At 42.3% G+C, this 17500-nt stretch overlaps 1 protein-coding gene across 8 annotated transcripts in view; it reads left to right on the forward strand.

The window, feature by feature from the left end:
• The window catches only part of elmo1 (engulfment and cell motility 1 (ced-12 homolog, C. elegans)), a 99619-nt gene extending 82119 nt beyond the window's left edge, over window positions 1-17500 (forward strand). For all 8 annotated transcript variants that reach the window (XM_018697564.2, XM_018697566.2, XM_051066424.1 and 5 more), the window contains 6 exons: window positions 5068-5231; window positions 7969-8081; window positions 12196-12303; window positions 12654-12736; window positions 15060-15137; window positions 15959-17500. In XM_018697564.2, coding sequence (XP_018553080.1) covers window positions 5068-5231; window positions 7969-8081; window positions 12196-12303; window positions 12654-12736; window positions 15060-15137; window positions 15959-16159 — 747 coding nt within the window. In that variant the 3' untranslated portion in view covers window positions 16160-17500. The remainder of the gene's footprint in view (window positions 1-5067; window positions 5232-7968; window positions 8082-12195; window positions 12304-12653; window positions 12737-15059; window positions 15138-15958) is intronic.

Here is a 17500-nt window from a genome sequence, read left to right on the forward strand (position 1 = left end):
CAGCGACGGTCCCATTATCACCACGTGAGATTGAGTTTTTGATTGCTTTCAGGGAGTATCAGCAAAGTCATTATTCTGTGATTACTCTCTTATTATTTGCCCACTGAAGAGCCTCTCCAGCACGGTCTCCAGATTTCTCCACCCCTTGGCTTGAGTGGCGGGTGAGCATTTTGACTGACAGCTGGTAAATGATGTCATTAGCATCCTCTCTTAGGTAAATGGAGCAGCGGCAACAGTCGATTGGTCGGCGAGAAGGGGATGGGTAATTTGTTACGGCTGACGCATTGTCAATGATGGATGGCCGGGAGAAGGGGGGATGACTCCAGGAGAGAGGAACTACCCGGACTGTCCTGTCTTGAGCTGAAACTGAAAGGAAGGAAGGAAGGAAGGAAAGGAGAAGGAGAAGGAGAAGCATGAGGATGAGAGGGAGGATGGAAGGAGGGAACGTGACAGATGAGCACACCATCTCTTCATTACATGTGCTAGATGGCTCGTGGGACAGCGCTTAATTACTTTTGCTGACACTTGCTCTGCCGTCTAACTTCCCCCACCCTGCGAAAGAACCACGAGAAAGAATGATGGCCTGTTGTCTGGAGGAGATTAGGGAGCGTGAGAGGGAATCTAGCAAAAGACAGAAATAAAGGTGGACAAGATGGAAGCGATAAATCTTGGATCAACAGCTCTGACTAAAGAGAAAACAGGGGCACGAGATGAACAATTCAGCGCTTAGATCATCGCCGGAGCTCAGCTTGCAAAGTTTGTTTCAGCGCTGACATCATCTCACCTCTACCAAGGTGCTCTCTGAGCAATCAGCGCATGAAAAAGAAGGATGAAGATAAAATATTCATAATGCCTGCTCCCCCCCTCCCTTCCACCGCCCTGTTGTGAAAGGACCATGTGTTCGTTTTTAAATGTGATGAATATTCCCAGTGTTAATTAGCATGAGTGCAGCCACATGGGCCAACAGAATTGTTTTCCTGCCGGAGACATGACTGCAAACAAGGCATATTAATGAACGTTCCCCGGGGACGGCTCTGCTGAAACGCCGGGGCCTGCGTGGCAGTTTGTGGTCTCCAGAGATCAGGGTTAGGGTTGGAAAAAGCGAGCTGCAGGTGACAGTGAGATTGACCTTTAAAAGCTTTTTATGAGAGTTTGTTTTTGTGTACAATCTGCAATCCTCACCAAGCTCCAAGTTATAACTGAGACTGAGGTCGTCAAAGCTCAGTTTTCCTGTCATATAAAGTCCTTTATTTTTAAACAGCTTCTTAAGGGAAGAGTGTTCCTTCTAGAAACTCTGACAGACCATTTGTATTCTTAATGGGAAAATAAATTAATTTGAGGCTTAATTATCAGGATTATAAGTGTGTGTATGTGTTTGAAAATTTATGATAGGCAACTGGGTGAAGCTGTGATTAAAAGTAGTGGACAGGAGTGATGAATGTCCTGCAGCATGACTACAAGATGTGGCATCTTCCATTTGTCTGGGCATTTTTCAGCTCAAAGGGGCAGGAGGGAGAGGGGGAGGGGGAGGGGGAGGAGGATGAAGAGGGGAGGAGGAGGAGGAGGAGAGGCTGCAGCTGAAAGCCCAGTCCTGGGGGTTGTAAATCTGCTGTTAGCTGGACACCTGTTTCTCCCCCATGAAAATATGACTTCCAGATTGCAGGGAAGCACAGACATGGATGGAATACAGAAAGCAGCCTTGCACGGAGATGATATTCAGCAGCGAGTGTTGACAGAAATATGTTGCCGGCCGTTTCAGCTGAGGAAGGAATGGACAGCTGTCTTTATGGATGGATGAACGGATAGAAGGATGGAAAGGAACAGACAGAAGCATGAGCAGCAAGACTGCATCTCAGCTCAAGAGTCTCTGCTCGCTCACCTAGAACAGGTCCTGACCTGTAGAGAGGGAAAGTGTTGACTCATGCCCTCTAGTGGGTACATTCTCACTCTGGCACTGACATTTTTGCTACTCGGTGCTATGCTACTGAAACATAGCCATGAGTGTAGGAACAAAGTGGAGGCGGTCGTCTTCATGAAAAGAAGACCACTTATCCTACTTTTTCTATGAAATAGAGCAGCTCTTCATACTGCACACCTAGCTCTGAACCACAGGTCAGGACAGTCCAGCAACTTCCTGTTTCACTTGACCAGTTAATATTCTGCATGCAGAGACTTTATCCCACCCCAGGACAGTGCTCCCTTTTTAAACAACTAAGATCCTGATCTGAACTTTTGTCTGCCCCTGTCAAAGGGGATTTGAGGAAGGTACTTGCGCTGAGTCACTGATGTTCTGCATCAGCCTTAATACCAGTTAGTTTGGGAACATACCAGAGAGGGACCTCATTTGCACTGGTGTGGCTCTGTGTCTGAGCTTTGTAAATAAATTAGAATGGACTTACAAGGGTTACACAGGGTCCAAATCTAGACTCACAAAAGCTAAGTTCAGTGCTCAGCTGTAGCTTTGCATAACTCCTGAACTGATGCACTGCAATTGTCACCTTTTTGTGCATGTGTAGAAGATACACTGTGATTACCGCCTCTGAACATCTTTGGATTCTAAAAGCAAATCCCTGGATTAAATTGTGTTTATCATTTATAAAATGACTTTTTTGGGGTCTTATTTCAGTGGGAGCTGAGAGTTACCTTCAGGGCTTATCAGATCTACAATTAGAAATGGGTTCATTCCTTTTTCTGGCGTTCTCACTGTACAGCATCAACATCCCAAAAGTCCAGACCATTTCTTTATGCATTTTAACACCTGCAAATATGACAGGATTATTCCTCCCTCGCCCATGTTGTCTTGAATATTTTTATTTATTTATTTATTTGGGGTGTGGGGGGGGTGTATGCAGTTCATGTTTCATTTTCAGCGTCTGAACGTCCTCTATTTTTAATGCTCTCACCCCTGGCTTAGTCTGACGAGTGAAAGTCCAGAGGTTAGCAAGTTGATGAGTAATCGCCTCGCAGTGAGCACAACAGCAACAGCAAGAACAATATTACATAAGACCATGTTTGGAATCTTGAGTGACTGGGTTTTGGCACAGTTGTTAAGGTTGAGAGGAGTCCAGATGAAACAGAATTGTACAGAACAGCAGAACAGACCAATTATAAGGAAAGTCCATGAACTCTTCTGCACTGTACAAGTACACATACACATAAGACATCATCTTCAACTCTGTCTCTCATTGTGATAGAGTCGGCATATTGTAAGCAAATGTTTCTGCAGAGGCTGGAAATACTTGGGTGTCCTCAAGCGTTTGATCAACAAGAGAAGCAGTGAAAAGAGAAAATACAATAGAGCAAAATCAAAGAGAACAGAAGGGAAGACAGTCTATTTCGTTCTGTCACCTCAGTATGATCTGATCCAGTGAATCAGCATCTGCAGGCCCAGAGGCAGCTGCTAACAAGGCTGATCCATAATCAGGGTTGCTTGTCACGTCCACCATCACGCTGTCTGCAGTAACTGGAACAGCACTGCTCAGCTTGGCCAAAGGAACGTTAAGAAGCCAAGTCAAGTTATTTTACAGCCAAATATCACGTATAGTGTCAGTAGGATTTACAGGTCCACTTCAACCCAAGCTCTGTAAGCCACTCTCAGTGTTTTAGAGCAAACCACTGTTTCAGGTGCTGTTTTGTTACGTTTGTTCTCAGTCAAGTCCTTTGTGTGTAAGCCCAATACCGTTACAAATAAAGAATCTATCTTTGAGTTATATTAGTGTTCAAATCCTAATTATGCAAAATGCAAATCACTTCTCAGAGTGCAAAGCTAAATGGAGGCAGCTGTCATCAAAGATTTCAGCTTAGGACCCATTTACTGGAGACTCAAGCGTACATGCTGAGAGATGAGAAGATTTTTTATTTTGGAAAGAATCTGTACTTTATTAACTGTGTTAAAAATCAGTGTAGTGCTGTTACAAAGCAGCTCAAACTGAGCTTTAATTCCATTTCACATAATACTTTCTTAATAGTTTAAGTACCATTGTAATCAGGCCTTTGGTTTGTTTGGTTTGGGTCTCATCCAGTGTTCAAGGCCCAAAGACATCAACTCACCTGACAGCAAGAGTAGTGCAAGCATTTTGGGGGTCACAGAAAGTCACAATTTAGTAATCATTAATTATTTAATTGCTATTTAATTGCTGTTGCATATTTCTGGCTTATATTTTACTTAGATTTGTCACACCAGATTTTATGTGAACATGTCAAGCACAAACAAATGAATTCACATGTCAGCTCCTATTACTATTTTATCTGCATAAATGTAAGATGATGCCTCTATTTAGTCTGTGTTTGTGTTCTGTGTTAGTTGAGGGGATTGATATTGTTTACTGTTGCTCACTTCTCAGTGTTCATATTGTTAAATATTAATGATTCTAATTGATTTTCAGTGCATCAGTCTTAAGTGTGTGTGTGTGTGTGTGTGTGTGTGTGTGTGTGTGTGGTGTGTGGTGTGTGTGTGTGTGTGTGTGTAAGTGTGTAACTCTGGCTAAGCACTTCTTTGTGTGTCCAGCTGGGGAGTATGTGCTCAGACTTAAATTATCTCCTGACAGTAACGCATATGCACTAGGCTAATTGATCTGGATATGCATGATGTGTTTTTATGGTTTGTTGTGGTGCACTTCCTTATTGTATTGTTACCTCCGTTGATCACAAAGACCCCTCCAGTGGGATTGATGACTTGGAACAGCACTCATGTCATGCTCCTGCAGCCACAGCCAGACTAATGGCATTAGCTTGCTGGGGTATTATTGGAAAGTTCTGTCATGCATTTCACTGATGCAGGATACTGGGGCTAACAGTTGAGTAGCCACTGTTGAATTATTCTGCTTTGCTCTTTTCCTCTTAAGGCTCAGTGCACTAGACTGGATTACAGGCGCTGGTTCTAAAAAAAATGACATCATTAATATAAACAGAAAGTTTACATGCTCCCCTGACCCCAGAAAAAAAGGGAGTGGGTTACTTTTGACTTCATGACTGTGCTGACTCGGTCTAGATATCCTGCATGTCTCCTGCATCCACGATAAGCTCGCTCACCCTGCCCCCCTCTGCCTCTCTGTTTCTCCTCTGCAGGTAATGCAGGTGGTGAGGGAGCAGATCATGCGAGCACTGACTCTCAAGCCTAATTCCCTGGACCAGTTCAAGAGTCGCCTGCAGAACCTGAGCTACACAGAGATCCTGAAGATACGCCAGTCCGAGAGAATGAATCAGGAAGATTTCCAGTCCCGCCCCATCCTGTGAGTCAGCCAATCAGTGGCCAGTGTGCTGGTATCATAGCGTAAAAACCAAAAATGTGCCTGTACGTGTTTGTCAAAGGTTTATTCTTGTAGCCTGAAGTGTCCCACAGGAGCTTGTTGGGCAGACTAGATGTCAACAAAATGCTTAACTCAAACTGTGTGATATTTTATTCATGCTACTTACTTTTTTGTTTAGAAGAGTTTGACATTTCCTGTGAAGTTAGAGAAACTGTTCAGTGAAATTCCATCTGTTAATTGCAATTTTTCTTCTCCTCATCCACCTGATCAAGTCTAAGACTGAAATGAGGACATAATTTGCATCTACGAAAAAGAGCCGTGGTCATTAATATACTTGTAATTGCCTCTTTTTTTTCCTCCTTTCCATTTGTCAACCAAATGCCAACTACTGGCCTAAAGCAGGTTGCACCTGTGCTCGCTCCTCGTGATTGAAAATATGCATTAAATTCAAATTGTCTGCAAATGGAATTCCCAGTGAATACTCCATTAACGACCCTCCAGCTCATTAAGCATAGAGAGCTGGTCTGTAATAGATCATTCACTGACTGATCATGGATGCAGGCTCTGTAATGGAGAACATTGTTTTGTCCTGCTTGTATTTAATGGAGTAGCAAGCACTATTGAAAAATCGTTTCACAGAGAAAGCTTGCCCCTTTGAACAGTAATCAATGCTGAGCCAAGGGCTTATTAAATCGATATTGGAAGGGTAGAGACCAAACTTTTGCAGCCAATTAATCCTAGTGGAGAAATCCAAACAAAAGTGAAAGAAGGTGGGGAAAACTGAGATGTAGTTATCTTATTCACATTTAGAATTAGATGAGCAACACTTTTTATCATGTATAACACAATGAATTTCAATAACTCGCCCTTAATAACTAAGAAAAATAAGAGTAGAGCTGAATGCAACAAGTTCCCACCCAATCTGAGGCTGCTGTCAAACGGTATTCCTGCAGAAGTAAATGAAAAGCAATTGAAATCAAATCCGATGCTGAAAAGAAAAAGCCTGTTTTACCATTTTATCACAGAATAATTGTTGGAAAGCAGCACCGAGCATCACAGACTGATGAGTCTCTCCTCAGCAGTGTGAGACTACCCGAGGGTGGAATTTTCCTCTAATCAATACAGTACAGTCATGACTTGTAATCATAATGAGCAGAGCATGTCAGGCCTGCAGATTTAAAGGAGCTGTGTATTACCTGCTACAATTGCTGCCAATTTTCTGCTATCAATTATTGTAGGGAATGACTTGGGAGATCAAAAGAAGGTGAAGGGGAGCCATTACAGCTTCAGATCAAAGCTGTGTCTCTTGTAAAATGTCTGAGCTGAAGAACTATTTAATGTCATTTTGACTCTTGTTAGCAGAATTTTTAGGGTTTAGCAATGTATGTTGGAAGTTTTTTATTTACCCAAAGCTGCAAGACATAAAATCGACATCACATAAAAAAATGCTGGTCAGCTCAGAACTGCTGAGGACACACCTATGAGAAAATGTTAATACACAATTTGATTTTAATGCAGCCCCAAGAAAATTAGGATGAAAAATTGGTTAAACTTAATTCATTATTGAATCCCCCTTTCCAACTGTGCTTGGCAATATTTTACTTGTGTGCTGTGAAGGTACTGTATCATTTTAACACCTGATACCAACCAGAGTGCTTTTTTTTATAGAGGTTTACCAGTCCAACACCTCGGCCCTTTAATTCAGTTGTCTGTGATTTTCTGCATTTGCTGGAAAGATTGAGTTTAGATTGAAACTGGAGCTACCTCCTAAGAAGACAGAGCAGACAGACCATCTAAAAGTCTCAGACAAACCCCATCTCACCTGCATCTAGTCCGGTCAAAAGGACAGGATGTAAGGCAGTAAAGCCAACCTATCATCATCATCATCATCATCCATTTCCAGGCACACCTTCCCCACTAGCTGTTTCTTTAAGGATGTCAGTAAATGTCCAACCACAGATCAATGTAATGGCCAGAGTCACTGATGAAGCAAACACAGACAGGGAGGGTGACCAGGGAGACAAATGAAGTGAGACAAGTGTGGATGAGTCTGATGGAGACAAGGAAGTGAAAGAAAATGTGATCACGAACAGAGTTAATCCAAGAAAATGCATATTTCCTGTTAGAAATGCAATTTTTTTATGCACCTAGAAATCTTGAAATCCTGTCAAAACCTGCATATTTTGAGAAAGAGAAAAGAATGAAAGGTAAATTGGAAGAGAAAGCACTCAAGTATAATGGCAAGAAAGGATGGGGAGAAGCACTGCTCGGGCAGATAGTATACATAATTCATGCTGACTAGTGCTGTATGCTTCACATTCATATGCAACATAGACACACATACATGTAAAGGCATGAATAAATGACAGTGATCTGAGCAGGAGCTGGAGTGGCACAGATTTCCACTGATCAGCCTTTTGGGACGCTGTACAGTACGACATGTTTCTGAGTGTGTGCACTGTACACGTGCATGCATGTGTGGAAGTATATCTGCATGTTTCTTATTCTCTGCTCCCTCCTGACAGTAAAAATCCCTCGAATATCAGATGAATACTGCACGCCTGCTGGAAAACCAGGGTACATGTAATAGAATTCACTCCCAAGTCTCAGAGAGTGTTGTAGCTCGCTGTCGCCTGCTTGCTTTCCACACAGGATGGGTATGGTTTACAGAATTTAGATAATTCTCTTAAACCGATAATATGCATTTGTTTATCTGCAGGGAGCTGAGGGAGAAGATCCAGCCAGAGATCATGGAGCTGATCAAACAGCAGAGGCTCAACAGGTTGTGTGAAGGAACCTGCTTCAGGAAAATCAGTAGTCGCAGGAGGCAAGGTGAGACACACACAGTACTCACACGCATATATGTTCAAGCATTCGAACCTGACCCGACACCATCTTCACCCACACATCATAACCATGGAGACACTGGTGTCACATCTCTGTCTGCTGTGTCCACAAGTACTCGTGTTCTATTTCCTTCCCCATCTCCCTCTATCTGTTTGTTCTGTATCCCTCCCCTCTGCACCCGGCACTCATCGCCTTATTCCCTTTGCTATATCAAAACCCCACAGGAGATCTTTGAAGCCATGGACTGCTCGCGGTTCTGCTGTCACGATCACTCATGCAAGTTTTCTGCCTCTCTCAGCCTCTGAGGCAGAGGCCTACAGAGGTGCGCCGCCTCTGTTATTCGAGCACATGCATAAGTACATATGTCTTTCTGTCTCGAGACGCACCATCGCGCTGCCTTCCCTCCTTTCGCCCCTTCCCCACACACACACACACACAGATATATGGCATGCAAAGAAATACAAAGACATAAAGCCGGGAGCAGCGTAAACACATATTTATGCTTTACACTTGTCAAGATAAATTCTAGAGAAAGCTTTGAGAAAAGAAATGAAAGAATGACAATGACAGAGCAGACTGCGGTAACCCCGGGCTCTACAGCATGAAGGGTGGGGTGGAAATGAGGAAGCGGTGTCTTTTGCTTGAGTTTTTTGGGAAACACAGTCTCATGACTACACATAGTACATTCCTTTGACTTAATTTACTGTAAGGATTGATGTATTTCTTCCAAGTGACACATAGAAGAGAGAGGAAGAGGGATACAAAGGAAAAACCCAGCAGCCAGCTCAGATAGCAGCGTATTCGAATCATTCAGCCTAATATCGTGTTTCACACTCGCTGCCACGAGAGAGAAAGTGAGAGAGGAGTGAAAGGGGGATAGAGAGGAGTAGCAGTGGTAACATTTAGCCTGTATAATATGCTGCACTTCAGTCAAATAGGATTTAATCTGCCTGAGACCTGATCCCTTCATTTCTCTGTCCTCCCTCTTGCACTTTCCTTCACCCCTCTCTGTCACTTTTTCCCCCTCTCTGTCTGTATGGATAAATACTTGAAATAAAAAAAAAAACAGTGACAAGCTCAGGTTGTCGGTCCGTTTGCCTTTATTGTGCTATTGTCATCAGCTGCCCTCAGGACGTATGCTTTCCAATAAGTCAGATCATTTTTTTTCCTCCTTACATTAGTGTGTTCTGGCATTTTAAATCCTGATTACGATTTGTCTTGGCAGCTGTCACCCAGATGTTGTCAAAGCTGGATTGCAGAAACAAAGAAAGACAAGAAGCATAGGAGTGGTGGTGGTGGGTGGTGGTCGGCAGGGGGTTTGAGTAGAAAAGATGTTGCAGGACAGATGTTCGTGCATCACCCTGCACTGAGTATCAGATTGTTTTTTGCTCAAATTTATGCTTGTCTGGCTTTTGTGCAGCAACATGCTGCGAATATTACAGTATTGTGGTTATTATATTGATAGATATGGAACATTCGTCAAAGAAACTGAGGACACATGCACATATTTCCACACGCATACTAAACACAGAAATAATAACTATTAGCCATTCAGGAACAGTAGACACACACACAGTATATAAAGCAGTTCATGAGCCTCACTGGATTTAATTTAGCACAGTAGCCTGTAGGGTTACACTGGCTTTAATCTGCCGCAACAGCGCACTGACTGTAGGGGAGCCGTCTGCCTGTTACAAGCTAGCTGTGGCTGTCTTTGCCTCTGAGGACACTCAAGTCAAGGACACCCTGTTTCTTCACATTAACTCATGGAACTCCTTCTCTTTTTGTCACTTCTCACCTCTTCTTTTTGGTTTGCTTTGTATCTGTATCCTTGTGCACGAGTGAATGTAGTACACCTCCCTCATATACCTGTCCCTTCATCTCTCTTCCCTCCACCCATACATGTCTATCCTTGCCTCCCTCTCCTCCCTGAGCTATTGTTCTCATGCTGGTACTTACAGTACATCCATGCATTGACAATGTGAAGAGCACTTTGTCTTGCAGACCATAGGGAAGCAGAACTTGAATAAAAGGAGCCCTATAGCAAGTTTCATTTTCCCTTGGTACGCAAATGAAATGAGACGTTAAATCGAGACGGGAGTTTTGCATACATAAGCTGAAGCTTGGTTTATTGGTCTATTTTTTTCATCTTCCGTTCTTTACTCAGAGAAACTTTCGCAATCTTTATACTTGCTGTATGTACGGCACCTCTCTATCTACTGTTATATATGTGTCTTGACCCATCTTTTTTTTCTTTTTTTTTTTAAAGTAAAATAAAATGTGCACCCCTCCCTCCTTCTCTCCCTTCCTCTCTCCTTCTCCCACTCCACCCTCAGCATCTTGTACTACAATTTCAAAGTTCTCCAGCCTGCAGGGACTCAAGTACCTACATCAAATATTAATTTAGCTGACTTCAGTGCAGATGACTCTTCTCTCTACCCTCCAAAGTGCCAGTCTGCCCATTATAAGCCTCTCTCTAAAAGCTCAGGTTGATGGTGTTCTGAAATTTCGGAAGAAAGAGTACTACCTGTACAGTACAGTCTTTAAAGTGCAGGGTACTGGCAGGTAATGCCACTTGGGGCTCGGGGGATTATGTTTTGTGTAAACGCTGCAGTAAAGCAAAAGTAAACTTAGAAATTTGGCCTTATTCTGTTCAATCTTGTCATTCTGGAGTTTGAATTAGATTAAGACAATTGCAGTTTAGAAGAATTAGATTAAATCCGTAATAGAGACACAGTGTCTTCCAGGCGATGGGAAGAACATATGTGCTTGTATACAGACATACACACAAATCAGTTGTGCGATCGGTTAAGCTGAACAGTTGACAGCGTGCCCCTCCCCTCATAGCCGCCGCACACATCTCTATCCGCTCCCCTGTGGATCAAGTGCCATTCTGCACCAGCCTGGCACCACCAACTGTCTATTTTCAGCAATTAGGATTTGGACCAGCCACCCATGCACACGCCAGCCAGACCTCCCCAGTCTGTGCCCGCTCACTGCCAGCTCAGCTCGGCACCCACCTTGGCAGGGAACCTTTCAAAGAACACCAGGCCTGGTCGTAGAGGCTGGGGGTGGAGGCAGTGACCAGCGCTTTGGAGACACAGCTGGTAGATACAGGCCCCCACTGCTGGAAGATTACTTTTGACATCAGCCAAGAGTACACTCAACTTGATCAGCACTTACATCTTCTTACTTAAATTCTTTCACCTTGAACAAAATAAGACCATTATTGTGATAATAAAGATATTTTTTAAGTTTTCAGTCTACCTGTTTTGTATGAATAATACATCCAGATCAACTGGTGACCACTCTCTACTGCTCTTGCAGTACATAATTTTAGGCTTCTCAGGGCTTTCCCATGTGTTTTCTCTTATTTTGACCATGGTCCAACTTTATCTAGCTACATGTAACATCAACTACAGCCTCCAGAATGGCTGTAGTTGATGCTAAGTGCATATGAAAAGTTTCATGAACGGGATTTATTAGCATACAGGTGCTCCCTGTTTCTGTATTTTACTATTATGTTAGAACAATCGAGCTGTTTGACTACCTTGTAAACAACCTTTATTATTTAAATTAAAACATGTTGTAACACCAAAAAGCTGTCACTAAATGATCTCAGCCATAGTTGGTGCTTTCTGTAATTAGATTAGACATTTGGGGCCTCGTGCTACATGTTTTAATTTAGTTTTTCTGTTTAAAAGAAAATAAATTGAGTCATATCAAATCACAGTTAAGGTTTAATCTTTGCCAGAAAAATCCCAGGATGTCCTTTCTTGATCTAGACTCAAGTGTGTCTATTGTTGCTGAATCATTGTTAAAATGATGAAGGCCAACTGTCTGTTTTGTTGCCCATCAAGACCCCTCCCTCATGCACAGCATCGCAGCCCATCTGTGGATTTTCCTCAAGGCTGCTTCCTTTCTTCCTTTTTTTTCTTTCTTTTTTTTCACCACAGAATTTTTTTGGCATGCTAATTTTCTCTTCTGTTGATGACTCATGCAATCCCATATGATGTCTTATACCAGTGAGTTATTTTATAACTCCTCTAAATCTGTCCCCCCCCCCCTTGTTTTTCTTTCTCCTAATCTTTTCTTCCAGATAAGTTTTGGTATTGCCGTCTGTCTCCGAACCATAAAGTCCTGCACTATGGAGATCTGGAAGAGAGCCCTCAGGGCGAGGTGCCCCACGACTCTTTACAGGACAAACGTGAGTGTAAAGTTAAATTATTGACAGTCTGTACCCACTATTGTGATACAGAATATATTTAAATTGCACCTTCTATGGCTTAAAGGTCATAATATTTATTAAGTCTACTGTCTGCCCCTACTGAAGGCATATATACATATCCCCAAAGCACAGTACAGGCAGTGACACCAAGAGTCAGTGTAATCATTACTTTTACTTTATTCTTGCACAGTGACAAACCTGAAGAGGTTTTAAGTTTTAATCAGTTGAATAAACCACCAACTCATCTGGGATGACACAGTTGTCACAGGGTGGTTGTTGTTGTTGTTGTTGTTGTTGTTGTTGTGAACTCACTTGTGTCCTCTCTGCAGTGCCTGTGGCTGATATCAAAGCTGTTATCACCGGCAAAGACTGTCCTCACATGAAGGAGAAGGGAGCCCTGAAGCAAAACAAGGTATTTTGTGTGTGTGTTTGTGTCTGTGTGTGCACACGTGTGCACACATGCATATGTGTGGGTGGGTGGGTGTGTATTCAGGCGATGAAACTGTGTTTCTGTGTGCGTGAGAGTTGCATAACATGATGTCAGTTACATAATGTTGCTTTGGGAAATAACACAATAACTTGTGTCTCAGCTCTCGGCGCAGAGAGACGTATCCATCGGTGACGTTGCGTAGAAAAAAATAAATCACGGAATAGTCCTTTATTCGCACAGCTGCAAATCACTTAAGAGCCGCCAAAAACATGCTGACATCTTTTCTTAAACTTGAGAGTAACACACGTCAGCATGCCCTCAGTGGTACCCTAACCAGGATGAAAGAGCCATATTGTCTGCGTCTGTGTACACATCAGCCCTTCCTCTGCTGCACTTTGCCTCTGCAAACCTTCTCCCCACCCCACACCAACCCCACCCACGGGACCCTGATATATTGGATCTTGGATAAATAGCCTTGAAGACAAAGGAGCACGCCTCCTCCCCGCTTTGTCTCTTTTATTACCTTGTCGATAAGCGCGGGTCGAGGAGAATGACCCTAGGGGGGTCTGTGAGCCGTCTAGCGGGCCTGTCCCAGCCTTGTGAATGAGAGCACAAGCACATTTCATTACTCACTGTTACAAGGCCAGCCAAAGTCACCTCTGTGGGCTTTAGAGCAGAGCTTGGCATGTGAACTGTTTGTGGGGCGCTGAGACAGAGGTGGGAAGATGAGGTGGCAAGCATTGTTGTCTCCCTCATTCTTCCAAATATATTCCTCACGAGCAGTTCACTTTCATTGTAATATTTTTTGTAATTATTCCGTGCATAGTGTGTCTCCCATGTATACTCGGGCCCATATTTAGCTTGTTTCAGATGCCTTCTGCACCTCAAGACGTGTGTCATTAGAAAAACAGGTGCACCGACCCAAAAGAGCAGTCTGCTCATCATCTGCGCTGCACTTTGCATTTCATTACCAAAGCAAACCTCTCTGTTTTATGTGCATTTTAAATGGAGGATCACGCAAATGGCTGCTGGATATATGATAAGAGTGGATGATTGCATGTTCTGCTGTATTTAGGGACATTGCGATGGCTCCAATTTGCGTGGAAAATCCTCTGCATCTAAAGAGCAGGTGCACATTTGTGTACAGTATATTAAAATAAGGTTGTTTTGGGGGGAGGGAAGAGGAATTTAATTAACCAGTATTTCATTTAAACTAAACAACTGCCGACAGAGAAGTGTGGCTGCATTTAATTAGTTCATAAACAAAAAAACAACCGTGAAAAAAGAGCATTAACAAATGAACACAATATCTTTTTTATTACAGCAAATAAAGAGCAGAGTTGTGCCTTTATGGTCATAAACTTGAACTGCTAACGAAGCTGTTAATGCACTGTGGGGATTACACTTATTTGATTTACAAAAGTGCATTTGCTTGCAGTTTTCTTATGCTTGTATGGAGACTTCAGCTGTGTCAGTGTCATCTACAACCACACGGCCCTAGGGGTGGCAGTGTTGGTCGCCTTTTTCCTGACTGAAATATCTCAACAAACATTACATGCATTGTCTTGAAATGTTGGTACTTTCACAGAACCCTCCGGATGAACTGGAATTGTTCAAACTCCCATTACTTCAGTGATAAATATTTCTATTCATTGCCACCACGTTTCCTTTTCTGAGCCTCCTAATCTGAGACAAATCCCACCACTGAACTGCAGCGTTTAAGCTCTGCCTTGCAAAAATGTGCCTAGGTTGCAGTCCCAGAGTGTGTAATTACCTGCTGCCTTAGTAAATCAGCCGCTAATTTCACGCAGATTGCGAGCACACATTTAATGAATTGCTTTCATGTGTACAAATCTGGATCTCAGTGTCCCTATTCTGTCCTCACATCGCATTCAATTTATTTCCCATTGTAAGATATAGTGCATTTTTAGGGAACATACCTGAAACCATATCATATCGCATTATATTCCCAACATTCCCAGGCATTTTTCAATGTCTAGTGTCTAAAGGCATCCTAGGTATTTCTCTCTTTGACTTCTCTCTCACTGATACCTGATGAGTTGATGTGCAGCTGATGTAACAGATGGTGATGAGACACTTGGAGGAGAGAGGGAGATTGCATTGGTAAGGCAGCATTGTGGTGTAAATCTCACCTGTTATTCCTTCTTTTTTTTCTTCCCTCGCACCTTTTTTTTTCTTCTCCCCCTCCATCCCACCTCCACCACTCTGTCACTCCTGCTCTGTCTTTGCACCATTCTCTCTTTCTTCACTCCTCCCTCCCTCTTTCACTCTTTTCTCTATCCAGGAGGTGTTAGAGCTGGCCTTTTCTGTCCTCTATGAGTCCGACGAGTATTTAAACTTTATCGCTCCTGACAAGCATGAGGTAAGCCAACGCTGTCCGGCCCCTGCGGATGTTCATGGTGTCAGACAGAATGAGCAAGTGTCATTACACAAAGAGAAAGGTTTTTCTATGGTATACAAGTGTAATGAGTGTGGAAAGCACATATGAACTGGAAATGATCACCAAAGCTTGTTTAAGTTGTCCATTTGCAACATGAACAGTGGACTAAATGTGTGTGTGTATTATCCTTTTCTTGAATCTTTCTCAGGCAGGTCATGAACTTTATTTGCACAATGTACACATGCACATATTATCAAAGAATAAATGTGAGAACAAATGTGCAAAAATTAGCAGTGAAATAGGATTAGATAAAGAAACTTTAAACTATACTATTTATAATTAGAGCTGTGTACTTGAGACTTGAACTGATACTGATACAAGTTACAAAACTGAAGACTTGAAACTTCCCTTATTACCATCATTACACACCTAACACACAGGCCTAAAGTTGTAAGAGTTCCTCTAAGGATAATACACATCATTGTATTGGTGCTTGTATCCAGAAACTTCTTGAGGTATTTTTTTTAAAACATAGAAGTTTGTAATTAGGACAAGAGAGAAGAAGGTGTCCCTGCTCTATTTCTCCTGAGTCACTGTGTACACAAACTTTTCCTCCCTTGGTGGTTAGTTTCTCTTAAGCCTGCACGTCTCTAAAGCAGGTTGAGTCTGTTCACTCTCAACAGCTTCCTTTGAGTTTGGAAATATGTCATGCTTAATTATAGTTTGAAGAGTTTTACAAGGATGTAGTTTTTTGTGTGTTTATGGATTAATTTTGGGATCTGCCTCTGTCCGTGTGTCTGCAGTATTGCGTGTGGACAGACGGTCTTAACGCCCTCCTCGGTAAGGAGATGACCAGTGATTACACCAAATCTGACATGGACACCCTGCTCTCCATGGAGATGAAGCTCCGCCTCTTGGATCTAGAGAACATCCAGATTCCCGAGGCCCCGCCCCCGATTCCCAAAGAACCTAGCAACTATGACTTTGTTTATGACTGTAACTAGACAAACGACCATACAAGACCGAACCCTGACCCACCCAGCACCTACTGTACTCACTGGACCAATCCCTCCTTTTCTTATAAACTGGAACAAAAATGAATAAAACCATATACTATTAAAAAAAAACATGAACTGTGATTGAAAGAAAAAGGATTTATTGAACTATTTTCCTCTTGCTTCTCGCTAGACCTTTATAAGAGAGAAAATGGTGCATATTAGTAGGCGCGGTACACTTGAGGGACTCTGGTGGGGTTGATGCAGAGTCATCAGGTTTTCATGGAGATGAAAAACCAGGAAGTATTTGTTTGGCCTGTCGCTGGTCATCCTGCATCTTCTTCCTCATTCTCCTCCTGTGTCTGATGTTCCTAAACATTCACTTCTTCTTCTTCTTCTTCTCGGCCGAGGCGCCAGCTGTCATCTTGCTTGAAGATTGTTGTAGACAAATGCTTAGAAATTCTATTTGATTCAGCTTCCTTGTTGTCCTTTTTTTTAATGTTTATTTTATTATTTTTCCTCAGGGCTTTTGTGTGGGGAGGGATGGTGGTTGCGTAGTTCAGGAGCAGGGAGGGACGGGGGGGGGTTTGTGTTTTGTTGTCAACTTCCCAGCAGTATTTCCTGTCACACTCTCACTTACAGTATTTGTGGCAGCTAAATGTTTCCCCAAGAGGCTGAACAGAAGGTTGAAGTACATTTTAAGACAAATACTTCTTAAAAATAGTCTCTTATATTGGTTCTGTCCTGCTACACATATACTGAAGACTGTTAGAATAAGCCAATCCTCGAAAATCCAGGCACTGTACTACAGTAAAAAGCCTCTCTTTTGAATATTCTAATGTTAATGTTATTATCCCACCGCTGCTTATTGCATATTGTACACACCCACACAGTGGCTTTGCCAAAAACAACCGTAAAAGCACTCCCCATTGTGAAACACACAAACAAACACACACTCGTCTCTCCCTCATTTGAGTCTCTCTCGTTGTAATGACTGCTGTACACAACATTCCTAAGCAATATTTGAGCTTTTTTTTGTTTATCATTTGTAAGATGCTCATAATTTAGTGATTTTAAAATTGTGAAACTGCCAAGTAGTTGGTATTACAGAGAGGATGTTAGTATTTGGTCAAGGGAAGTTGTCTTTATTTGTGTGTTCAGGACTATATGGCCACAAAATTGAAAGTTTATGTATTTTTTTAATTTAAAAACAGATCATGGTTGTTATTTCTAGTATGATTTATATATTTTCCCCTTCCTATTTAATACCTTCAGATGGTTTTTTTTTCTTTAGGATTTTTTCAAAGCCCCTCAAAACTGCTGTTTACATTAAAGATTTAAGAACTGTAA

Source organism: Lates calcarifer, linkage group LG3 (genome assembly GCF_001640805.2).
Source record: "Lates calcarifer isolate ASB-BC8 linkage group LG3, TLL_Latcal_v3, whole genome shotgun sequence".
Classification (NCBI taxonomy): Eukaryota; Metazoa; Chordata; class Actinopteri; family Centropomidae; genus Lates; species Lates calcarifer.